Source organism: Erpetoichthys calabaricus, chromosome 5 (genome assembly GCF_900747795.2).
Source record: "Erpetoichthys calabaricus chromosome 5, fErpCal1.3, whole genome shotgun sequence".
NCBI lineage: Eukaryota > Metazoa > Chordata > Cladistia > Polypteriformes > Polypteridae > Erpetoichthys > Erpetoichthys calabaricus.
The window spans coordinates 178,726,038-178,753,022 of NC_041398.2; the positions used below are offsets into that span (position 1 = coordinate 178,726,038).

At 38.6% G+C, this 26,985-nt stretch overlaps 1 protein-coding gene across 7 annotated transcripts in view; it reads right to left on the reverse strand.

Moving 5' to 3' along the window:
• The window catches only part of exoc1 (exocyst complex component 1), a 98,712-nt gene that overhangs the window by 63,545 nt on the left and 8,182 nt on the right, over positions 1-26,985 (reverse strand). For 4 of the 7 annotated variants that reach the window (XM_051927811.1, XM_051927810.1, XM_051927809.1 and 1 more), the window contains exons 3-5: positions 8,409-8,539; positions 5,565-5,724; positions 1,676-1,693 (exon numbers count right to left, since the gene is read on the reverse strand). In XM_051927811.1, coding sequence (XP_051783771.1) covers positions 1,676-1,693; positions 5,565-5,724; positions 8,409-8,539 — 309 coding nt within the window. The remainder of the gene's footprint in view (positions 1-1,675; positions 1,694-5,564; positions 5,725-8,408; positions 8,540-26,985) is intronic. The other 3 variants (XM_028802257.2, XM_028802256.2, XM_051927808.1) reach the window with 1 other exon arrangement.

Genomic DNA, 26,985 nt, shown 5'->3' on the forward strand with positions numbered 1-26,985 from the left:
AGCATGTACCAGAAATTAAAAGACCCGTTGTCCGCAGAAATCCGCGATATATATTTAAATATGCTTACATATAAAATCACAATTTAAATGACCGCTACGCGCTCGTGTTGACTCGGCGATGCCCAGAGCAGAAAGAACGCGCTCCGGCCGCTCCAACCGCGCCATGCGGGGAGTGAGAGAGACGGCAATATCTCACACTCTCTCCCCCCCTTAAAGAAATTAAATGGGCGCGAGTGAGACCACTGACCTCCCTCCCTTCTATTAGTTATAGGTTATAGTACGTTCGGCTTATCCATGAGTCCGGCTTATCTATGATACGATTTTATTTTAAAAATTCGTATGATTTTTGGTCTCCGGCTAATACATGAGTCCGGCTTATAGACAAGAACTTAGGGTAATTTATTTTTCCGATAATTGACTTGCTTTGAGAAAGTATATTATCGTAAGTATGAACATAGTGAGGTATATTTAAACTTGTTTAAACATCATCACTATACACTGCCGGTCAAAAGTTTCAGAACACCTCAGTTTTTCCAGTTTTTTTTCAAATTTAATCAGTTGAAATGCAATGAATTACCTAAAATAATGAAAAGTTGAGCAGTAAACTGGCAGAGGTTCACATTTAAAGTTTAGGTTAGCAAAAATGGAAAAAAGGGAATTCCAGAATATTACAAGTGAGCCTTCTTCAGGGAACACCTAATAGAGTTGGTGACTTGCACAGAGTGACTGTCATTCTGAATCACAAGGGTTACCACAGTTTGGCTGTTATATTAATAAAAGATGAGTACTTTGATGAATCAAAAATTTGAATACAATTTTGCAAACTTAATGATTCCTTAACTTACTTTTTATTTGCCATTGTTTATTTGTTCCAGGTGTTCTACAGCTTTTGACTGGTAATGTATTTCCTTTTTCTGAAATTTAACATGTATCTCTACCTATGCATACAATGAAAGCTGTGACTATTATGTAAAGAACAGAAAATATCTTTTTAAATTAAATAATCTACTCAAGAGTTTACACCGCTGAATGAGGTGGCTTGGAAGATACTGCATGACCATTTACAATTCTACTGACTTAACTATGGACCAATAAATTTCAAAACTGTGTAGTAATTTTAATGAGATTCATCTCTCCCATAGATATTTCTCATGGTAAGAAGACAACTATTCAAGTTGTAATTCTGAGTAAATTGTGGGGGGCAGGGGCAAAAAAAGCGCAATGCTATTTAGTTACTGTAAATTGGACTGATGTATGAGTGGATGTGTGCACAAATGTCTCCTGCGATTAATTTCCATCATTTCAAAGACTTTGTTTTTCATGTCCCGTGATCCTTAACCAATAACAGATTCCATTCCTTTTACTGGACTCCTTGTTGAATTTAATTAACTTTTTCTTTTATCCTCAAAAAAATTCAAATGCACAGCAAAGTAGATGGACAGCATATTTAGTAATAAAAACTTCTCTTTAAAACAAATAAAATATACACAATTTCTACAACTAAGATAAACCTTGACAACAACAAAGAACACATCATAAAGTTTTTTTTCTATGAATCATTTTGAAATAAACAGTATGATTCATACTATTGAAAATATTTCCTACAAATGACTAGAAATAAGAAAACACATGAAACATACACAAGTAGAAGACAAAACAGTGAATTATTACCAACCTTCAGCTTTGGGAAGTTCTGGCCAGTGAAAGTTTAGAAAGAAGAGTAAACAGAAGAGAAATATTATAGAAAGACAAGTAGCAGTAGATGGACCTATAAAGTTTTATTGCGTTCAAAGAAAAAAATATGTATTTTGAAATTGGCAATTACTTGGATTTTGTTAACAGGTATAAGTCTTTCTTATAGGAAAATAAAAACCACTCACTCAACTAAGACAATCATGAAAGACCAGGGGCCTCATGCATAATGGCGTGTGTAGAACTCACACTAAAACATGGTGTACGGACAAAAGTAGAAATGTGCGTACACACAAAAAAATTCAGTTGCACACAACCTTGTAAACCAGCTCCATAAATCCAAGTCAGCGTGAAAAGTAATGTATGTGCACATGCTTGCTGTCCCACACCAACTCCTTCCAGAATTTTGCATATTTTAATATGCAAATCAATATAACTATCACCTTTCCCATTCACTGTTTGGTTAAAAGACAATGGCAAAAGCATAAGGAAAAAAAGAATTTCAGCGAATGCGAAGTGGAGGCAAGGAAAACCATACTATTTGTCATCTTAAGCAGTGGTATAAACAACAAAAGGAAGTTGATCGAGTGATACAGAGTGGCAGAGACACTCAAAATTTCAAGCTCAGAAAGTCGCACAGTGCCCAAAATAAAAAAAAAAAAACTGGTCAGATATCAAACACTTTATTCTCATAGCTTATTTTGTCATTAAAGTAGAACAGCGTAAACTTAATTTTAAAATCAATGTTAAATTTACTAGAGTTTTCAGATTTCATCGTAACTAAAGTAGCACATTAAATGCTTCGTATTGTATGTGTTCTTCTATGTGCTCTGTGTGTGTGTGAATCGCTATCTGCTTCTTAATCGGGCTTTCTCTTAAGCTGACAGGACACAGAATACATTACATTCATGATATTACAGACCTCTGAACAATTTAAATACTAAGATGTATACCTGATATCATTTTCATGGTCAAATTAATTAAAGCACGTATTAAATATGGGTACACTGTGTTGCAGTGATTGCGATTAGCTGGTGCCCCGTCCAGAGATTGATTCCGCCTCCCGCAAGATGCTTGCTGGGACGTGCACGACCCTTGATGAAATAATTTAATGCAGAGGTACTGTCCCTTTCAAACATATCAACCCCCAATTCCTAATTATTAACAGTACTAGCCATGTGCGCCCAACTACGTTGTGTGTGTTAAAGTTGTCTGTGAAGGGCTCCCTGTTTAAACGCGGCTGCCAGTCGTGAACTGGGCCCTTCGTCGCACAGCATTATGATTTCTTATAAGGGAAACAAAATTACAAAACAAAACCCTTGGACATTGATTCGATAGGAACGGCCTACTCGGAATCACTGTCCGAATAGTAATTATCTGGTGGTGTAGGAGCATTTCTGCTTCTCTCCGTGCACAGTCCGTCTCGTTTTCACGACACTGTCGTTTCCTCTCACAATCTCTTCTCAATCTTTCTCCAATCTCGCAGGTTGCTTTGTGGCAATCCAAAGAGTAAGGCAATATACACGGAGCAATGGTTATAAAAGGGGGACACATAGGTATCCAGGCTCTTTAAAGCATAAATAGGGATCACTTCACTGACATGTGAGCAAGCCAGGGTACAACCGTGAGATGCGCAGCACTCGCCGGCTACAACGTAACAATAATAATTACCAGAACGTGCTGTTACGTTGTCATTCATTTTACACACTGTCTTTCTTTCATTCATATGTTACGTAGGCACGTACCTTTTATCTTCGGCAATCTCATTCTCTAACCAGGCCTCAGGAGCTAACCAGCGTAACACTGTCCACCACCCCTTTCGTTATTCCGCCACATTGTTACATCCATGAGTAACAACAACGTACTAAACTGGAAGGTGGTCTACGCATGCGTGGAATTCGCGGATAAACAAAGATCAAGATCCAAATGAAGATTATATATAAAGATACATTATTTAAATTAAGTTAAAAATGTATCTGTATAATGTAATATACATACTTTAATGCATTTCATCTTAAAAATGATATCAAGAGCTCCAAGAAAATAGCTCTTGGAAATCTAAATCGACTTAGAAGCCAGTCGTCATCATCTGTCAATATGCGCTTTCTTCTATTGTATTTCTTTGTTGTTATTGTATGGTACAATGAGATTCGATATGCAAATCCTTCATAAACTTATTTTCCTATAAAATGATACAATAATAATAAGAAGAAGATAAAAAAAACAATGAAAAATATACAATATGGAAGAATAAATACAATATACATGAACATATAGTGCAGGTAGTGCAAATGGTTCATAGAGTGGCTTAGGTTGTAAGTACAAACAGTTCTACCGGGAGCACTTGATGGACTGATTGAGTGCATTTATAACTCTTGGGATAAGGCTATTTCTGAACGTTGAGGTTCGTGCAGGAAAGGCTCTGAAGCATTTGTCGAATAGAAGACGTTCAAATAGACTGTGCGCTTGGCTGAGGCATCATGTGCTATAAGTGTTCTCCAGGTTAGAAGCTGTATCCCGATAATCCTCTGCGCTTTCGATACAGTACAGGTGCGATTTCACACTCAGATACTTTGGGTTAAAATACTCTGAGTGGTGCACTGAAAGTAACAATACTAAAGCAGCTAAGGTATTCAGAAAAGTTTGGCTATTCCGTGGACCATTATATTGTTAAAGGCTGATTACAATCAGATGCCTTAAATTTATAAACGATATGCGGTTAATTTCAGTGTATTTGATAAAGCCACCTCAGGGATGTGAATCTAAAAAAGAATGGGAAACCACACAGGAACAGTAGCACTGCTTTGACGCTGGGTGCTGCCAGTTTGTATAACCGACTTGAAACTTGTGTACGCACAGGGTAAGGCTGGCGTGAGAATGTACATGCCTTTACTCCAAGTTTAGCTTTTATATATCTCAAAGTGAGCATAGAAATGGTTATATGCAAAATTTTGATGCGTACGCACTGTTTATACATGAGGCCCAAGGTATTAGAAATGACTGAAATTTATTAAAAGAGAAGAGAATCACTGATTTTCAACTAGAATACAGATGCAGACTACATGAAGAGATGCCAGCACCATGTCTGTCACAGAAAATCTAACCTACTTAATATTCATTGTTAAGGGATTTTTACAATAATCACACGTAGAATCAAATTAACTACTTTAAATTGCTTTGGAATGTTTAATTCAAACAAATTGCTTTAAACCAAAGTGAAAGTTGAATCAACAAAACCATAAGGAGCCAACAGGCACATATAGATTAACCACTTAACAAACAAGAAATTCTGAAAGCATAATGATTCCTTTAAAGGCATACTCATGTATTACATTCAGAATTCCAGTTTGTAACATTAGGCCTTGAGGTTTAAGTTACCAATGAAAAAAGGTGATCTTTTCAAATATTTAATTTCAATAATAAGCCATACTCTTATAAGTAGCTGCAGATGTAACTGATCTTTATACGGAATATCACTGGTAGGCATTAAACATTACATGCTTAAGATGGATTAACTTTAAAGTTTTTATATAGCATATGTGTCTGTGTTAAGTATTAAGTATTACTTACATATGAAAATAAATATGACTGAAGAAATATGTCTGTGTTTTTCATATAATGTAATGTCCTGGTCTAATGATAATAGTCCTGTTCCCAATCAGATTATCTTCTTGGGACTATGAAAACTTTAATTGACAATATGTACAAAATATCAACAAATCCAAGGATGAAATTTCATCATACAAAAGCACCAACAACTACAGTGCAAATCAGCACGAAATAAACAAAGCCAAATAAAAATATTGCATTATTTTTTAAGGTACAAAAACAAATACTCATAGGTGAAAGCACAAAAACATAATGCATCTCACCTTCCAGTAGCTGAGAGCTAACATTGACAAACTCAATTTTCTTCCGCAGGTATCTCTGGCTGAGCTTCCATATGCATGAAATAAAGGAATTCTTCTCAGCAGTGCTGCTAGCAACCCACTTATAAACTTTATCAAAATGTAGATCAAATTCTGGATTTTCCTGGCCAAAAGAAGAAAAATTGGTTTATACAAAATACAACTATTGATGCTACGATTGATAGTACAAATAAATCTGTAATACAATTTAAACTTTGTGTCTGAAAACTTAATTTTTGCAAGACCAAAAAAAAAAAAACCAAGCAAACAAAAATTTTTACAAGTTACTATAGCATTCTCATCACACTTAACTATTCAAATCAGGAATACTTGAGTCCAGAGCCTATTGTATTTTCTTAATACTGAACACAAGACAAGAAACAGCCTTGGACAGGGCGCATTCACACACACACACACACACACACTCATAATTGACTGATATAGAAATGGGAATAAAATTAACCCACATGCTTTAGAAGTGGGATGGAAAGCCAAAATACTTATTAAAAAAAAAAAAAAAGTCACTCATTCATGTTGAGAAGAAATGCATAACTTTCAACAATTATATGAAAAAAAGATCCAATACCTGAAATAGCTTTTTGTCTCTGAAAGTTTTGTATTCATGAAAAAGTAAATGAAATTAAAGCAAAGAAAAATAAAAAAATAACAGCAAAACAACTTATGAAAGCCTTACATTTTTGTAAACATCCATCAATTTTCATTTTTAACATTAATCCTGAAGAGCTTTAATTTCAGCTTCTACACTTATATTGCCATTAATGGTTTATCTCTACATTTTCTTACAGAACTTATTAATGCCTTTACACCAGCAAACAACAATTTAGTTCTTGTATAGCCCAAACCCACAGAGGAGTGCCACATAGGGCTTTAACAGGCCCTTTCTTTGACAGGCCCCAGCTTTGTCTCCCTAAGAAAACAAAAAACTCCCAAACACATACCCTTGTAGGGAGAGTTCCCATGACACAAGTTTGAAATAATTACTGAAAAAAATGAGACTTCAGGTGTAGTAACCATAAACATCTGAATACTCATACAATAAATTCAAATATTCATTCATATATTTATGACAATCCCTCCAACCTAAAAGATCAAGTTAAAAATGCCAAAGGCCCTTAATTGAATAAATAGATTTTTCCACCAAACCATAATAAAATAATTAATCTCAAGAACTGAAGGAATGCAATTCCCTCAAGCGGACTCTGTCAAATAATTCCACCACTGATTTCAAACTGTTTTATTGTTATATACAAAAGTTAACCTTAATTTGATTCTACTAGTTGCATAATATCATCAGAGTCCACCACTAATTCTTCTTCTCAGACACTTAGATGACAGCAATTCTCTCTTCGCTTGAATGTCACTGACGAGAATCCACAGATCACGTTCCAAGTTCAAAGTGCAACTACTAGAGATATGACTTGGATCAAGTATATTGTGTCCATAGCTTCCTCTATGCCACTGTCTTGCTGTAAGATGCTGAATTACTTGTAAAACTTGACTACTGCCTTATGAATCTGTCAACAATAAAACCCTAGAACACCTGATTTGGCTGCTCACCTCATACCGACCTGTGAGTCAACCAAAATCTTCTGTTACCAACCTGTTAGCGGTCTGAAAATTTTACTACAAAAACTCTTAGTGAGCATTCTTTTAGCTGAAGAGTAAGTGAAAAAAGTAGCATTTCATATAATTCTAATGATAAATATTCCATCAGAATATAACATTTTCTATATTATGCACAAAAATAACATGATTAATCTTCTAGTCTGTGCATTTCAGTATGAAACCGAAAAGGTGTGAATCTCCCCTCCAAAAAACCTTCTGTGGATGCATAGTTTAATAGCTACATATACAGTATGTTACTGTAAAGCATAATTTTTCACGAGTAAATTTTATTTTATCTTTTAGCACACATACAGTACCTTAACTTGTTACCTACCTTCTTGTGCAGTGCTGACCTACAACTTGCTACTATTTTTTAAGAGAAAATCATTTAAATATATATTTATCTGTATTTATTTAGCAGACACTTTTATCCAAAGGGACCTACAAAGCAGGTCAGCATAATTAAATTAACATCAAAGGTCTGTTTTGAAACAACTATATTTATATAGAGGCACAGTTTTACAAATCAGGATTTACAATTTTTTTTTTTGATTTACAAATCAATGCTGTGCCTCAGAATGCTGTACAAGATAACAGCAATAGTTGTATGAATTGATAAACAAAGAGGTTAGGCAAAAATACTAATGTTCATTCAACTCAATATCACCTATAATATGGACATTTGTTCCCAGGTATCTCTGTAAAGCTCCAATGATTGATTTTTAAAGATTTACTTTGGCTATATGTACAGTATATTATCACCCCATTCCTCTGTAGAAACTTTACTAATCCTAATTCTACTACACTGTAATCTTAGGCTACACAATACAGTATGTCTACTCCTTCATACTGTTTTATTGTTCTTTGTTTAGGTATAGTTTGTCCTGCAACTTGAACGTTTTTGCATTTACTGTTAATTTAGAAAAGTATCCTGGTTTACTCAATAAAGTAAAGGGTGACAGTGAATTCTATGGATGATGCTATATAAACATTGATAGATTGATCAACTCTGAAAAATCTCTGATATTGAACACTATTCCACAGCTATGCAAGGCAAAGGGAATGGGTACAGCTAAAGCCATAATGAAAGTATTTAACCTTAAACTACCTTCTATGAAACATTAAACTTTTGCTAATTTTTCATTTATTATACTCTTCACATAAAAAGTATTTCCAGATTACCTTGTTAGCATCCTTAGCATCTACAATGGCCAGATCTCTCAGCTCCCATGCCGTCTGCCTTTTGTAGAAATCTCCTTTATCAGACTTCTTAACTTTGACCACTCTCACTTGAACTGGCCGCTCTGTGGTTACTAAACAGGGAAAAACAACAAAAACATAAGATAGCACCTTTTTTGAAGATTACAAGGCTCTAAAAAGAAAAAAAAAACACAACACACACACAAATAGATACATGCAGTAACACAAAAACCTTTATTTTCTCCATGATACTTTTATCCACCCTAACTTACACTCAAGAATGCAACTGTTTACAACGACAGGCAAAGTTTGCTCAACCCCATCCTTTATGGTTGGAGAACTTAACCACTGGCACCAGCTCTACCACACAAAAAAAAAAAAAAAAAAAAAAAAGGGTCTCTCACTTTAATGTGTATTTTTTATGTAAATTTTATTTGTAAAACATTACTACCATTCCTTAAACTAAGGACTTTATTTATATATTCTGTGTTACACACACACACACACACGCACACAAACGCACACACACACGCACACACACACACACAGTATATGTACATAATAACAAACACACACACACAAAGATATATATGCAGTTTTAGTCAATATTATTGGCACCCTTCCATTTTTGGAATTTTATGCACAATTTCTCCCAAAAAGGTGGGAATTGGTCTATATACATTTGGTCTTTGGTCTATAGAGATTTACTGTTTGACACAAAGCACCACAGGATCAAACTGAAACAAACAGGTAATGTTTGGAAATGGTAAAAAACAGAAAAGTGCATGAAACAATTAATTTGCACCACATTGAACAATTAATATCAATTGTATTGAAAGAAGAAGACTCCCAAAGCAGTGAAATTAGACGTTCCTACAATAAGCTGCAAATATTCACATGACACAAACTAACGAATGAATAATGGCTATAATACTTAAAACATTCTCTGATCCCTACTGACAATGCTGAAGATAAGAAAACATAAAAATGTACAAGGTCTTCTCCAGAGACCTTAGCATTTCTGTTTTCACAGTTCACCATGTTAAGAATTTTACTGATCATGAAACTGACAAAAAACACTCACAAGACATGGCATGAAGAAGAAAACTAATGAAGGAAGTTTTCAAGTTTGGTGTGAACTTTTGGAAAAAAAACACATAAAACATCTTAACTTCGAGCAATCTGAGAAGGGAGGACGACACGGTGGCACAGTGGTAGAGCTGTTGCCTCACAGTAAGGAGACCTGGGTTTGCTTCCTGGGTCCTCCCTGTGAGGAGTTTACATGTTGATGTTTATATGTTTGAATTTAAACCAGCATTAAAAGTGCATTTTTCTTTATTATGTTTTAGAGTTTTGTCCTTCACTGTCTCCTTTGAGTTGTGTCTGAGAGGTTGCAATTCAATGCAAAATAAAAAAGTAATTTTAAGGAAGCATGTGCAGAATGCAAATACAGTGTGGGTTTTAAGAGGAACTTGTAATGTTTATTTGGGTATTGCAATCTTCACAAATGTCTTTCAAATGGCGGTGTACAAACTATAAACATATAAATTACTATCTGGGGCTTAAAAAAGAAATAAGAAATGCCCTGAGTCACACAAAACACTATTAACAAATAGGTAAAAAAATGATGGAGTGGTGGCTCTGAGACTAAAGATCTGGCTAAAGATACCCAAAAAAAAAAAAAAAAACAAAAAAAAAAAACTAAAATTTCAGGAGAGATAATGTCTCCCCACTTTAAAAGATATTAAATAAATAGTCACTCAAGAACTGAAGGGCACGTTGGAGTTTTTTTTAGAAAATCTTAATTTTGTATAACTTTTAAGCTGAAGGAATTTAAAAGAAATACAGCTCACCATTGGACTGAGCATCTATAATGTGAATATGTTATTATTAGGAACCAAGACTATTAGAGGGTCTGTAGTATTTGCATTACTATGAATGCTATAAAAATGGTTTCTCATGCAAGGTTATGAAGCATTTTCTCTTAAAGATTGTTGAGTAAGCTTTCACCACTTAACCGTGTTTTCTTCAGTATCAATTAATTTTGAACTAAAAGTAAAAACACTGCATGAAATTTGTATGGTTTAGCAATAACTGCCTACTGTTTTAAATAACAATGAGTTAGAAATATGTAATAAAGTCAGAATAATGTAAGGTAATATTAGAAATTTAAATAAAACAAATTCTATGATTAAGAGCATATGACATTTATTTTACACAATTTACACAACAAAGAAACAAAATACACCAAAAATCACAAAAACACCTTTGACTGATTTGATCAAAATTTGGTCATGTTAAAGAAAAAAGATAATGACCTGTGCAAAATGAGTAATCAATAGCATTTTCATGCCAAATTTTAAAGTACAGCACAGGTATGTCACCATTGTCTTAGTATGTTTCCCGGGAAAGCTAGGTAACACCACTAGTGCTGAATAAAAAACAAATTTTATTCGGATAATTGAACAGAAAATAATTCTTAAATTTCTTTTAAATAGAAATTTGGTGATAGGGTGAAAAATTCCCTGTCGAGATAAAATTGAGATTAGGAAGCTGTAAAGTGGAAGAAAGGAGGGAAAAAAATTGTTTCTACACATGTAACACCTGTTTCTTCTACTTCTATATTAATTTTGATTAATAATTAATGGAATCCCTGGTACCGATTCCACACTGTACAATGCATATAAAAGAAAATAGAAATTGCCTGTTTTATTGTGTTAACATGGTATGAATACATGAGGTTTGGAAAGTTGCTATCAAATTGTCCAATTTGTAGTGAGACGGTGGGAGTGATACCAAGTTTTTTCACATAACACAAATGGCAACAATTACTATGATATTGTAATGTATACAAATGATATGCAAAATCCCTTAACCTAAGCTACCACTTGTAAATATTTTTCATGCAGCTAACATTTTGCAAGTGTATTTGAAGTTTATAGAAATGGTGTATCATTTGCTAAGTTTGGAGTAAATGATCAGTCAGTTAAATGATCGTGCTTACAGGAACTTTATGCAGAGGTCATTTTGATGTTTATGAACCTATTACTACTACTGATATTGTTCAATCTCAAAATTGGTTACACCAAACATTGCAATCAAGTACATTCTCGTTTTTTTTTTTTTGCTTTGTTTTTAGTTGACTAGATTACAGTAATGCACTCCTAACAGGACTACCCAAGAAAGACAATCGGCTGCAATTAGTGTAGAATGCAACAGCCAGAATCTCTAGAGAAAGAAAATCTGAGCACATCTCACTAGTTATAGTGTTATAGTGTCATTACATTGGTTACCTGTGTCATTCAGAATTGACTTTAAAATGATACTAATGACTTACAAAGCCTTAAATAATCTTGTGCTCTCGTCTATTTTGCAATGCCTGTCTCCCTACACCCCAGGTCGTAAGCTTAGATCTTAATATGGTGGTCTGCTGGTAATTCTAAGAACCAAACCTATAAGTGGTGAGATAACCTTTTGCTATTATATACCCAAAATTGAAATGTACCAGGCTAGTACTGTGGATCATTTAAAAAAAAAAAAAAAAAAAACCTGCTAAAAACCCATTATTTTAATATGGCTTTTTCACAGCTACATTTCAACTGTATTCCTGATAGACTATATGGGCATAGAATTATAATCTTCGAGGATCTGCAATCAGTACTAATCTCCACTATTCTCTGCAGTCTTTTTCAGTTCTTCTGTGTTGGCGATTTGTACTGCCACCACCTGATCAAAGCATTATGCAGCCCCTTGTGTTGATGAATTGAATGCGGGCATTTCATCTGTCCACAAGGCCAACAACATCAAATACTATCATGTTAAGCCTGAAAAAAAAGAGGTCTGATTTACGACCATTTATGTTAAGTGGAATGCTCAGTGGCCTTGGAACCCCTGCAGATTTTATATTTTCGTCCAACCTAACTGGAGTTTTTTTTTTTTTTGTTATTTCTGTGCTCTCGGCCCTCTGACCTTACCCTATTCCTCTGTTACTTATTCATTAGTATTTTTGCCTAACCTCTTTGTTTTTCAATTCATACAACTATTGCTGTTATCTTGTACAGCACTTTGAGCTACACTGTATGTATAAAAATGTGATATAAAAAAATGTTGCTGTTGTTTATTTGATGTGACTGAATTATCTCAAAACCACACTAATTAAATAGAAAACAAAAAGCACCATACTAGATATCCCCTCCTTGAACCGCCACCTTACCGTGGTGGAAGGGTTTGCGTGTCCCAATGATCCTAGGACCTCTGTTGTCCGGGGGTTTATGCCCCTGGTAGGGCCACCCAAGGCAAACTGGTCCTAGGTGAGGGATGAGACAAAGTGCGGTTCAACAGACCTCCTATGACGAATAAAAAATTTGGACGGCGTTTTCCCTCGCCCGGACGCGGGTCACCCCCCTCTGGAGCCAGGCCTGGAGGTGGGGCTCAATGGCGAGCGCCTGGTGGCTGGGCTTGCACCCATGGGGCTCGGCCGGGCACAGCCCGAAGAGGCAATGTGAGTCCCCCTTCCCATGGGCTCACCACCTATGGGAGGGGCCAAGGAGGTCGGGTGCAGTGTGAGTTGGGTGGTGACCGAAGGCGGGGACCTTAGCGGTCCGATCCTCAGCTACAGAAGCTGGCTCTTGGGACGTGGAATGTTACCTCTCTGAAGGGGAAGGAGCCTGAGCTTGTACGTGAGGTTGAGAGTTTCCGGCTAGATATAGTCGGGCTCACCTCGACGCACAGCTTGGACTCTGGAACCAATCTCCTTGAGAGGGGCTGGACTCTCTACCACTCTGGAGTTGCCCCTGGTGAGAGGCACCGAGCGAGTGTGGGCATACTTATTGCCCCCCCGACTTGGAGCCTGTACATTGGGGTTTACCCCGGTAGACGAGAGGGTAGCCTCCCTCCGCCTTCGGGTGGGGGGGACGGGTCCTAACTGTTGTTTGTGCGTACGCACCGAACAGCAGTTCGGAGTACCCACCCTTTTTGGAGTCCCTGGAGGGGGTGCTAGAGGGCATACCTTCTGGGGACTCCCTCGTACTGCTGGGAGACTTCAATGCTCACGTGGGCAATGACAGTGAGACTAGGAAGGGCGTGATTGGGAGGAATGGCCCCCCTGATCTGAACCCGAGTGGTGTTTTGTTATTGGACTTCTGTGCTCGTCACGGATTGTCCATAAGAAACACCATGTTCAAGCATAGGGGTGTTCATATGTGCATTTGGCACCAGGACACCCTAGGCCTCAGTTCAATGATCGACTTCGTGGTCGTGTCATCGGACTTGCGGCCACATGTCTTGGACACTCGGGTGAAGAGAGGGGCGGAGCTGTCAACTGATCACCACCTGGTGGTGAGTTGGCTTCGATGGTGGGGGAGGATGCCGGTCAGGCCTGGTAGGCCCAATCGTGTTGTGAGGGTCTGCTGGGAACGTCTGGCAGAGACCCCTGTCAGAAGTAGCTTCAACTCCCACCTCCGGCAGAACTTCGACCACGTCCCGAGGGAGGTGGGGGACATTGAGTCCGAATGGGCCATGTTCCGTGCCTCTATTGTTGAGGCAGCTGACCGGAGCTGTGGCCGTATGGTGGTTGGTGCATGTCGTGGCGGCAATCCCCGAACCCGTTGGTGGACACCGGCGGTGAGGGATGCTGTCAAGCTAAAGAAGGAGTCCTACCGGTCCCTTTTGTCCTGTGGGACTCTGGAGGCAGCTAATAGGTACCGGCAGGCCAAGCGGAATGCAGCTTCGGTGGTTGCTGAGGCAAAAACTCGGGCATGGGAGGAGTTTGGGGAGGCCATGGAGAACGACTTTCGGACGGCTTCGAGGAGATTCTGGTCCACCGTCCGGCGTCTCAGGAGGGGGAAGCAGTGCAGTGTCAACACTGTATATGGTGGGGATGGTGCGTTGCTGACCTCGACTCGGGACGTTGTGGGTCGGTCGGGGGAGTACTTCGAAGACCTCCTCAATCCCAATAACATGCCTTCCAATGAGGAAGCAGAGCCTGGGGACTCGGAGGTGGGCTCCCCCATCTCTGGGACTGAGGTCACCGAGATGGTCAAAAAACTCCTTGGTGGCAGGGCCCCGGGGGTGGATGAGATAAGCCCGGAGTTCCTCAAGGCTCTGGATGTTGTAGGGCTGTCTTGGTTGACACGTCTCCACAACATCGCATGGACATCAGGGACAGTGCCTCTGGATTGGCAGACCGGGGTGGTGGTCCCCCTCTTTAAGAAGGGGGACCGGAGGGTGTGTTCCAACTACAGAGGGATCACACTCCTCAGCCTCCCTGGAAAAGTCTATTCGGGGGTTCTGGAGAGGAGGGTCTGTCGGATAGTTGAACCTCGGATCCAGGAGGAACAGTGTGGTTTTCGTCCTGGTCGCGGAACAGTGGACCAGCTCTACACCCTTAGCAGAGTCCTGGAGGGTGCATGGGAGTTTGCCCAACCAGTCTACATGTGCTTTGTGGACTTGGAAAAGGCGTTCGACCATGTTCCTTGGGGAATCCTGTGGGGGGTGCTCCGGGAGTATGGAGTACCGGACCCCCTGATAAGGGCTGTTTGGTCCCTGTACAACTGGTGTCAGAGCTTGGTCCGCATTGCCGGCAGTAAGTCGAACCCGTTTCCAGTGAGAGTTGGACTCCGCCAGGGCTGCTCTTTGTCACCGATTCTGTTCATAACTTTTATGGACAGAATTTCTAGGTGCAGCCAGGGTATTGAGAGGGTCCGGTTTGGTGGACTCAGGATTGGGTCACTGCTTTTTGCAGATGATGTTGTCCTGTTTGCTTCATCAAGCTGTGATCTTCAGCTCTCTCTGGATCGGTTCGCAGCTGAGTGTGAAGCGGCTGGGATGGGAATCAGCACCTCCAAATCCAAGACCATGGTCCTCAGCCGGAGAAGGGTGGAGTGCCCTCTCAGGGTTGGTAGCGAGATCCTGCCTCAAGTGGAGGAGTTCAAGTATCTCGGGGTCTTGTTTATGAGTGAGGGAAGAATGGAGCGTGAGATCGACAGGCGGATCGGTGCAGCGTCCGCAGTGATGCGGGCTCTGCATCGGTTTGTCGTGGTGAAAAAGGAGCTGAGCCATAAGGCAAAGCTCTCAATTTACCGGTCGATCTATGTTCCTACCGTCACCTACGGTCATGAGCTATGGGTAGTGACCGAAAGAACGAGATCGCGAATACAAGCGGCTGAAATGAGTTTCCTCCGCAGGGTGTCTGGGCTCTCCCTTAAAGATAGGGTGAGAAGCTCAGTCATCCGGGAGGAGCTCAGAGTAGAGCCGCTGCTCCTCTGCATCGACAGGAGTCAGATGAGGTGGCTCGGGCATCTGATCAGGATGCCTCCTGGACGCCTCCCTGGTGAGGTGTTCCGGGCACGTCCAACTGGGAGGAGGCCCTGGGGAAGACCCAGGACACGCTGGAGGGACTATGTCTCCCGGCTAGCCTGGGAACGCCTCGGGATTCTCCCGGAAGAGCTAGAAGAAGTGGCCGGGGAGAGGGAAGTCTGGGCATCTCTGCTCAAGCTGCTGCCCCCGCGACCAGACCTCGGATAAGTGGAAGAGAATAGATGGATGGCATACTAGATATACAGACAATACTAAACAAAATAAATATAAAAAAAATCTGCCACTACATATGCACAAAACATTCCGAGATCAACAACATATACACAAAAGATTCAAGTGAACACACTTGCAGTTACTAAATATGGAAAAAAAATCCTGATGTGAACAGAAATTCACAGAGCTGTTGTTACTAAATATACCCCAGAACACATTGATATGAACATAGAAATTTCTTTTCAACATGCAAATCAAGGAAGACTTTTGCCTTGACTCAAAAATTGGAATTATGGATTTAACTGAATGAATAATGAATCTAATAAAGAAATTCCTATAGGGTGCATGAATATTAAATGCCTATATTGTTGTGCACTGATATGGACTGATAAACCAACTGGAATGCATTGCAAAAGTGGAACATCAAACTATAATCTTTGGAAGACATACCAGTGCCTATTAACAGTTTAGTATTTAGTTTATACCTGGACTCTGTTTATTTTTTCAATACTACACAAAATAATAGTACACTTCAAATGGCATCATTTGCTGCAAAAAGAATTACCAAAGGCAATTTCATGCCCAATTTTAAAGTACAAGGACAGGTGTATTACCACTGTTTTAGTAAATTGTCTGGGTAAAGTTGGATAATACATCTAGTACTGAATAAAAAACAAATTTCAATTGGAGAATTAAACAGAAAATATTTTATAATTCCATGTAAATGGAAGTTTGGTAAATGCAGTGAAAAATTCCCTAACGAGTTTGGATTCTGATACTATGAAGTTCGAAATGCAGAGTAAAGTTGATTTTTGCATATTGTCCGTGTGTGTGGAGGACTATGTATAATGATAACCTTGAACAAATTGACCTATAATTTTCAGACAAGATGCATAATGTTTGTCTTGTTACATGCTCCTGGTGTGTTGCTTTTGGTCCAGTACTTATCTCAATATCCTTGAACAACACTCTGAACAATATTCAAAGATAACAGAAATTGTTTAACTTTTGCAGTCTGTTTAGTCATGGGAGTCGAGGCCTATTGATTTGCAACATTTTTGAGATACATAATTTATAAAAAATATACATGTATGGAACCACAGAGGGATGCACAAGTGTGCGCATGTGCGCGCACACACACACACACACACACACTCTCAAAGAAATGTGTACGTTATAATTTATAAAATAGATAACAGCTTGTTCGCCCAACCTGAGAACATGCTAAATGATGAAGAGAAAGAAACAAACACACAAACCACAATACAATATAAAGGTAAACATGGACAGAGTCATTTAGCCACCCCGTACCAATCTTCCCGTCTATAAAACGTGTTCACTTCATTAGATGCAACATGTTTAATTTTTAAATGAATTATTAAAGTTGTGCACTTTATTCTCTCTCACTCTGTTCATTTTACTTTACAATTATTTGTGTACATCATAACTATATGGCTTAATGTACTTGATTTTATATTATTGTACAGTAGAATTGGTTGGACTGTATTGTAAAATCTTCATGGAGCTACTATATGGATTGTTCCATGCTGACCTTTTGACTAATTAGTCAAGTCACTTTGTCAGCAAGGTGCCAGGCTCACATAATCCTGACTTAAAAATAAAACTATAGCCATAGATTTTGAAAGTCATGAAAAACAAAAGTCAGCCAGAATAATTAAACCTTTAGGTATCCTGGCTTTTAGCTTACTACAATGCAAAAAAGGGCATCATTATCAGATTATTGTATCCACAAACCAACATACTGTACATCTTTTGGGTGTGGCAGTATGAATATACAAGGCTAATTATCATGGCAGTGTGTGTTTATTTAATTGTGAAAACATTGTATAACCTTTCAATAAATATGAACAAACATTGATAGTGTACAGTATAACAAAAAAATCATCATACTTGCTTGTGTTTCAGTGGCCTAGTGAGAGAAATATTGAGCATGTGCATAGAGCAGCAATCAAGTGACAAAAACTGAACAGAGGATATAGGTATACATTTTTTTGATCACATTAAAGTTACAAAGGTTAGTACATATGTTTTGACATAGCCTGAGAGATAACACAGAACTGTCATTCTTGCCTCACAGTGCTAGGATCTGCACATAGTCTGCATGTTCTCCCATGTCTTTTTAAATTGATTGGTATTAGTGAGTGTCAGTGAGTTTACTCACTCAAAAATGGTGTCTTCTGTTATAACAAAATCCCCAGCAAGCTTGACTCGGCATGCCCTATAAAATTTGATAAATGGTTTGTGGAGCTTCCATCTGTTACTTGTGGTTTGGCACTATTACTGAGAATGTGAAAAAAGCTGAGAGTGTATGTTTTTCATTAGGCATGCACACTACACACCATGGAAAGAGCATAATGGCGAATGTTAATTGGCCCTGTGAACTTTCTATGAAATTGTAGGTGGGATGGCGTTTTCAAAAATCTAATGCTTTAAAAAAAATACAATTCAGTGTAATCAGTTCACTTCAAATTTATTGTTATATGTACAAAGTAAAACAAAACTCTTACAGTATGTGTACTCTTCACCACCATGCCGTTACTTGGTATGAATCTCCTTTCACAAGCTAAAGAAACAACCCAGAATGCAACAGATGAAAAGTATGTGATTTAAGCATGTACAGTGGGGCAAAAAAGTATTTAGTCAGCCACCAATTGTGCAAGTTCTCCCACTTAAAAGATGAGAGAGGCCTGTAATTTTCATCATAGGTATACCTCAACTATGAGAGACAAAATGAGAAAAAAAAATCCTGAAAATCACATTGTCTGATTTTTAAAGAATTTATTTGCAAATTATGGTGGAAAAAAAATATTTGGTCACCTACAAACAAGCAAGATTTCTGGCTCTCACAGACCTGTAACTTCTTCTGTAAGAGGCTCCTCTGTCCTCCACTCGTTACCTGTATTAATGGCACCTGTTTGAACTCGTTATCAATATAAAAGACACCTGTCCACAACCTCAGACAGTCACACTCCAAACTCCACTATGGCCAAGACCTCACCCCGTGGGGTCAAAATGATCACAAGAACGGTGAGCAAAAATCCCAGAACCACACGGGGGGACCTAATGAATGACCTGCAGAGAGCTGGGACCAAAGTAACAAAGGCTACCATCAGTAACACACTACGCCGCCAGGGACTCAAATCCTGCAGTGCCAGACGTGTCCCCCTGCTTAAGCCAGTACATGTGCAGGCCCGTCTGAAGTTTGCTAGAGAGCATTTGGATGATCCAGAAGAGGATTGGGAGAATGTCATATGGTCAGATGAAACCAAAATAGAACTTTTTGGTAAAAACTCTACTCGTCGTGTTTGGAGGAGAAAGAATGCTGAGTTGCATCCAAAGAACGCCATACCTACTGTAAAGCATGGGGGTGGAAACATCATGCTTTGGGGCTGTTTTTCTGCTAAGGGACCAGGACGACTGATCCATGTAAAGGAAAGAATGAATGGGGCCATGTATCGTCAGATTTTGAGTGAAAACCTCCTTCCATTAGCTAGGGCATTGAAGATGAAACGTGGCTGGGTCTTTCAGCATGACAATGGCTGAAAGGCTTCGTAAGAAGCATTTCAAGGTCCTAGAGTGGCCTAGCCAGTCTCCAGATCTCAACCCAATAAAAAATCTTTGGAGGGAGTTGAAAGTCCATGTTGCCCAGCGACAGCCCCAAAATATCACTGCTCTAGAGGAGATCTGCACGGAGGAATGGGCCAAAATACCAGCAACAGTGTGTGAAAACCTTGTGAAGACTTACAGAAAACGTTTGACCTCTGTCATTGCCAACAAAGGGTATATAACAAAGTATTGAGATGAACTTTTGTTATTGACCAAATACTTTTTTTCCACCATAATTTGCAAATAAATTCTTCAAAAATCAGACAATGTGATTTTCTGGATTTTTTTTTTCTCACTTTGTCTCTCATAGTTGAGGTATACCTATGATGAAAATTACAGGCTTCTCTCATCTTTTTAAGTGGGAGAACTTGCACAATTGGTGGCTGACTAAATACTTATTTGCCCCACTGTATCTGTCTGTTGTCACAAGCCATATAACTGCTGAAGAAACAGAATTGCAGAGTCAAAGCTTTGGAAATTTGTGGGGTTTGGGGAGTAGTGTGTTGCAGATGAGCAAAGAGGAAACATATCCTTACCTCAAGAAAATACTACCAAAAAACTGTGATCAAAAGTAAACTGGAATTTAATGTCTGGAAAACATTTGGGATTAAATCACTTAGAGATCTGTATATAGACAACGTCTTTGCATCCTACGAACAATTGCATTCCAAATTTAACTTTCCAGCAACACATTTCTTTCACTATCTTCAAATCAGAAACTTTGTTAAACAGAACCTGCCCAATTTTCTTCATCTCCCACCTACCTCTATGCCGGAAAAAATATTGATCAGTCTTGAGGACTCAGACAGCATTTCTGCAATATATAAAACTATTCTACAGTTCCTCCCTTTCAAAGATCCAAGAGGACAGTGGGAAAAGGATCTCTCACTCAATTTCTCAGAAAAGGAGTAGAAGGTAGCAATGCTGAGAATCCACTCAAGCTCCATATGCGCAAAGCATACAATTATTCAACTCAAAATTATATATCGAGATCATCTCCTGCTTAAAATTGTCCAAAATATTTCCAGGGCAAGATCCAATCAGCAAACATTGCAGTCAAGCTCCGGCCTCACAGAGTCACACTTTGGGCGTGCACCAAATTAACATAATTCTGGACCAAAATCTTTAAATGCCTATCAGACATCCTTGGTGTCACAATCCCTTCTAACCAATTAGCAGCTGTGTTTGGTGTTCTTCCTGATGGGCTTAAAGTGGTGAAGGACAAACAAACTGTAATTGCCTTTACTACACTATTGGCATGTAGACTTATCTTGCTCAACTGGAAGAATCCCAACGCTTCTATTCTAAGTCAGTGGGTAACTAATATTATATACTAGCAAAATACCCGCGCTTCACAGCGGAGAAGTAGTGTGTTAAAGAGGTTATGTAAACATATATATACATAAACATATATACATATCTACATATACACATATCTACATATATATATATATATATATATATATATATATATATATATATATATATATATATACACATCCACATATCTATACTAATAAAAGGCAAAGCCCTCACTGACTGACTGACTCACTGACTGACTGACTCACTCATCACTAATTCTCCAACTTCCCGTATAGGTAGAAGGCTGAAATTTGGCAGGCTCATTCCTTACAGCTTACTTACAAAAGTTAGGCTGGTTTCATTTCGAAATTCTACGCGTAATGGTCATAACTGGAACCTCTTTTTTGTCCATATACTGTAATGGAGGAGGCGGAGTCGCGTATCGCGTCATCACGCCTCCTACGTAATCACATGAACTGAAAACAAGGAAGAGCCCCAAAGAGCGCTGAAGAAAACATTCTCCGTCAAACCCCACACTCCCCCCGCCCTTCCGCACATCACAGCATTTTCGTTAATGAAGTGACGTAATACTCCAGCTCCACCTTCTTGACAAGTTCATTCACCAAATTATTTGTCAATTATATTTCACAGTAAGAATTTACAGCACGACTCAAACACGGGAACGAAAGTAAATGACATTAATTGTTGAGTGTCTTTTAATACTGTGTAAGCATACATATTAACACATGTGCAATTAAACGTGTGCATTTACGGGGTGATTTATCAGGCTTAAAAGCTCGCCTTTTATTAAAAAGGTAAATGCAAACTGTTTTCATTCTGAAGGGCACAAACCACGTTGGATTTCAGCCGTTAAACACGCAAAAATGTCGGTACACCAGATAAATAAGCGCAACATATTATCAGTTGTATTGTATGCTTACAATATATATAGAAATGTGTTAATCGTTAACTAATAGTATGGGATGGTGTTTTTCGACTCAGCTACAGATGCTGATGGACACCAGAACTGCTTTGGAAAAATATGAACGCCTTGGGGCCGATCTGGAAGAAGGTAGCGCAGCGCCTTGATTTAAACGATTCCATGTCTTGGTGGGTTTGCGTAGCTTATTGTCAACATCTTTACACCTGTTTTTAAGACTTATTGACTGAAACGGGCTTTCACGAAAAAAGTTAGGGCTTTGCTATAGGATACACCCTCCACAAGTTCAGGAAGTAAAAATAAAGGTATATATTTCTGTTTTATTTAAACCTTTTAACTTCGTATGCATAGCCCCATTTGGCTGTTTTAGTTTTTTTTTTTTTTTCAGGTAAATGACGTTAATTGTTGAGTGTCTTTTAATACTGTGTAAGCATACATATTAACACGTGCAATTAAACGTGTGCATTTACAGGGTGATTTCTCAGGCTTAAAAGCTCACCTTTTATTAAAAAGGTAAATGCAAACTGTTTTCATTCTGAAGGGCACAAACCACGTTGGATTTCAGCCGTTAAACGCGCAAAAATGTCGGTACACCAGATAAATAAGCGCAACATATTATCAGTTGTATTGTATGCTTACAATACATATAGAAATGTGTTAATCGTTAACTAATAGTATGGGATGGTGTTTTTCGACTCGCGCCTTGATTTAAATGATTCCATGTCTTGGTGGGTTTGCGTAGCTTATTGTCAATATCTTTACACCTCTTTTTAACACTTATTGACTGAAAGGGGCTTTCACGAAAAAAGTTAGGGCTTTGCTACAGGATACACCCTCCACAAGTTAAGGAAGTAAAAATAAAGGTATATATTTCTGTTTTATTTAAACCTTTTAAGTTCGTATGCATAGCCCCATTTGGCTGTTTTAGTTTTTTTTTTTTTTCTTTCTTCAGTAATATTTAATCTCCTTAAAGAAAAACAACATATGCATTTAACTTTTTTTGTATCTCTTTAGTAATATTTTAGTGTAAAAGGATAACCAGTATTTAAACCTTTTATGTTACTTTATAAAGTTATTTTACACAATGTTGAAAAATTAATAAGAAAGCTACATATTTTGGCAGCTGCTGCTTTAATTTTCAATGAAATGAAAAAAGCTCTCCAAGAGAAAACCTCAATGAAGAAGAAACAGTTTGCACTATCTAAAAAGGAGAAACCCTCATTTATAAAAGTTTGCTGCAGATGACTTAACTGAAAATAAATGAATAGTTCCTATGTGTATAATACATATTTATCTATTTGACTTATGCCTTTAATCCTAGCTACTTGCAACATCTGAGGTACAATTTGTTACATTACTTTTGTTTTTTGCAGCACAGGCAGGTGAAGTGACTTCCTCAGGGTCACACAGTGGTGTCAGTACCAGGATTTGAACTGACAAGCTTCGGGTTTGCTGAAATATTACTGAAGAAAGAAAAAAAACGAAAACGGGCAAATGGGGCTATGCATACAAATGTCCATCCATCCATTATCCAACCCGCTATAACCTAAATACAGGAGCCGAACCCTGCCAACACAGGGCACAAGACAGGAAACAAACCCCGGGCAAGGTGCCAGCCCACCGCAGGGCGCGCACACACACACACACACACACCAGGGACAATTTAGAATCGCCAATGCACCTAACCTGCATGTCTTTGGACTGTGGGAGGAAACCGGAGTACCCAGAGGAAACCCAGAAAGACACGGGGAGAACATTCAAACTCCACGCAGGGAAGCGAACCCGGGTCTCCTAACTGGCACCTTTCACTGCGCCACCATGCCGCCCGCATACAAACTTAAAAGGTTTAAATAAAACAGAAATATATACCTTTATTTTTACTTCCTTAACTTGTGGAGGGTGTATCCTGTAGCAAAGCCCTAACTTTTTTCATGAAAGCCCCTTTCAGTCAATAAGCCTTAAAAACAGGTGTAAAGCTAAACTTGCAGCACCGCTATTCAATTACACTTGCCTAACGCCTCTCCTAAGGGGAGATACTGTGGGATCTGGGCATCAGTCAAAGCACCAATCACAGGCCCGATTAGAAAGCAGGAAGCTGTGATTTGTCGTCTCCCTCCCATGTAACAATCACAGCCTGTGTTACAACGCACTATGTATGTATGTGTATATGTATATATGTATATGTGTGTGAGTATGTATGTGTGTATATGTATGTGTATATATATGTTGATATGTGTATATATATATATATATATATATATATGTGTATATATACATATACACATCCACACATTATATATATATATATATTTGCAGTTGGAGATCCACAAAGGGAGAAAAAACGAATCACGTATCATAAAATAGTTTTATTCCTGAGCTTTCAACCCCTATCAGGGGTCTTCATCAGAGGATAATGCTTAGACTTACAAGAATCAAAGGCAATATATAGCAGCACATTCAGGGGGGGGGGTGGGTGGAGGTGACTAAGTCCGTATGATCATAAAGGGGGGGGGGGGGTTTAATCGTTAAATTAAAGTGCATATGTCCTTCTTAAGTTGGCATATGCTGGGTTTATGTCCAAGTGTCTGTTGATGGCATTTTCATCTGATAGCCAAGACTCGGCCAACTCTCTGGCGCTTTTTGTACTGGCCTTACATTTTACTTTCACGTTGTCCCAGTTGAATGTGTGTCCTGTCGATTTAGTATGTGCATATATCAAAGATAGTGCGTCCTTTCTTCTGACAGCGTTGCGATGTTCCTGTACACATGTTGAAATTCTTTTTGACGTTTGTCCTATGTATACAGCTGAGCAAGAATTGCATGGAATACTATAAACTGCGTTTCGTGTTTCGGCTGTCGATTTCTTGTTTTTAGCATTAAACAGGACCATGCGCAGATTGTTGGTGGGTTTATGTGCTATTTTGATGCCCCACTTGGTCAGGGTGCGTGCCGTGCCTTCTGACACATTATGGTGGTATGGGAGTGAATGCCAGGTGGAGTGGGGGTTCTGATGTACGTCGCTTGTATGCTGATTCCTTTGGCGCCTGCTGTGTAGACTCCGATTAATGAATGATTTTGAGTATCCGTTCGAGGTGAAAAGTTGAAACAGATAGCGTCTCTCATTAATTTTTGTTTCCTTGGTATTACAATGCGTGTGGACTCGTTTAAATAGGGTTTTCACGCAGCTCCGTTTATGAGATACCGGGTGATTGCTGGCGAAGTGTAGAATCTTGTCTGCGTGGCATTGTTTGCGGTAAACACTTGTGGTCAGGGTGGCGTCACTATTTCTTTTGATGTAAATGTCCAGGAAATTGATGTGTCGATTATTTTCTTTTTCCATTGTGAACTGGATTGCAGGGAATATTGTGTTAATATCAAAATCATTCATTAATCGGAGTCTACACAGCAGGCGCCAAAGGAATCAGCATACAAGCGACGTACATCAGAACCCCCACTCCACCTGGCATTCACTCCCATACCACCATAATGTGTCAGAAGGCACGGCACGCACCCTGACCAAGTGGGGCATCAAAATAGCACATAAACCCACCAACAATCTGCGCATGGTCCTGTTTAATGCTAAAAACAAGAAATCGACAGCCGAAACACGAAACGCAGTTTATAGTATTCCATGCAATTCTTGCTCAGCTGTATACATAGGACAAACGTCAAAAAGAATTTCAACACGTGTACAGGAACATCGCAACGCTGTCAGAAGAAAGGACGCACTATCTTTGATATATGCACATACTAAATCGACAGGACACACATTCAACTGGGACAACGTGAAAGTAAAATGTAAGGCCAGTACAAAAAGCGCCAGAGAGTTGGCCGAGTCTTGGCTATCAGATGAAAATGCCATCAACAGACACTTGGACATAAACCCAGCATATGCCAACTTAAGAAGGACATATGCACTTTAATTTAACGATAAACCCCCCCCCCCCTTTTTGATCATACGGACTTAGTCACCTCCACCCACCCCCCCCCCCCCGAATGTGCTGCTATATATTGCCTTTGATTCTTGTAAGTCTAAGCATTATCCTCTGATGAAGACCCCTGATAGGGGTTGAAAGCTCAGGAATAAAACTATTTTATGATACGTGATTCGTTTTTTTCACCCTTTGTGGATCTCCAACTGCAAATATGCAAACCGTATCACAGACCTTCTCTTCCATATATATATATATATATATATATATATTATATATATATATATATATACACATGCAGACACATATATATACATATACATATTTGTATATCTACATATATATATACACATACATATTTGTATATCTACATATATATACACATATATATACATATACATATTTGTATATCTACATATATATACACACATACATATATATACATATACATATTTGTGTATCTACATATATATATACACATATACATACATATACATATTTGTATATCTACATTCATACACATCTATCTATATATATATATATATATATCTATAATAATAAAAGGCAAAGCCCTCACTGACTGACTCACTCACTGACTCACTCATCACTAATTCTCCAACTTCCCGTGTAGGTGGAAGGCTGAAATTTGGCAGGCTCATTCCTTACAGCTTACTTACAAAAGTTAGGCAGGTTTCATTTAGAAATTCAAAGCGTAATGGTCATAACTGGAACATATTTTTTGTCCATACACTGTAATGGAGGAGGCGGAGTCACGTATCGCATCATCACGCCTCCTACGTAATCACGTGAACTAAAAACAAGGAAGACATTTACAGCACGAGTCACACGCGGGAACGAAGGTAAATTACGTTAATTTTTGACTGTCTTTTAATACTGTGTGAGCATACATATTAACACATGTGCAATTAAACGTGTGCATTTACGGGGTGATTTCTCAGGCTTAAAAGCTCACCTTTTATCAAACGCGGGAAGAAAGGTAACTGACGTTGTTCACTGTCTTTTAATACTGTGTAACCATACATATTAACACATGTCCAATTAAACGTGTGCATTTACGGGGTGATTTCTCAGGCTTAAAAGCTCGCCTTTTACTAAAAAGGTAAATGCAAAACTATTTTCAATCAGTTTATTGAAACGCTCCCGTTAAGGATTGCAATAACATATTCGCGAGATAACAGAACGAAGTAGGGGGAAATGGAGGAACAGC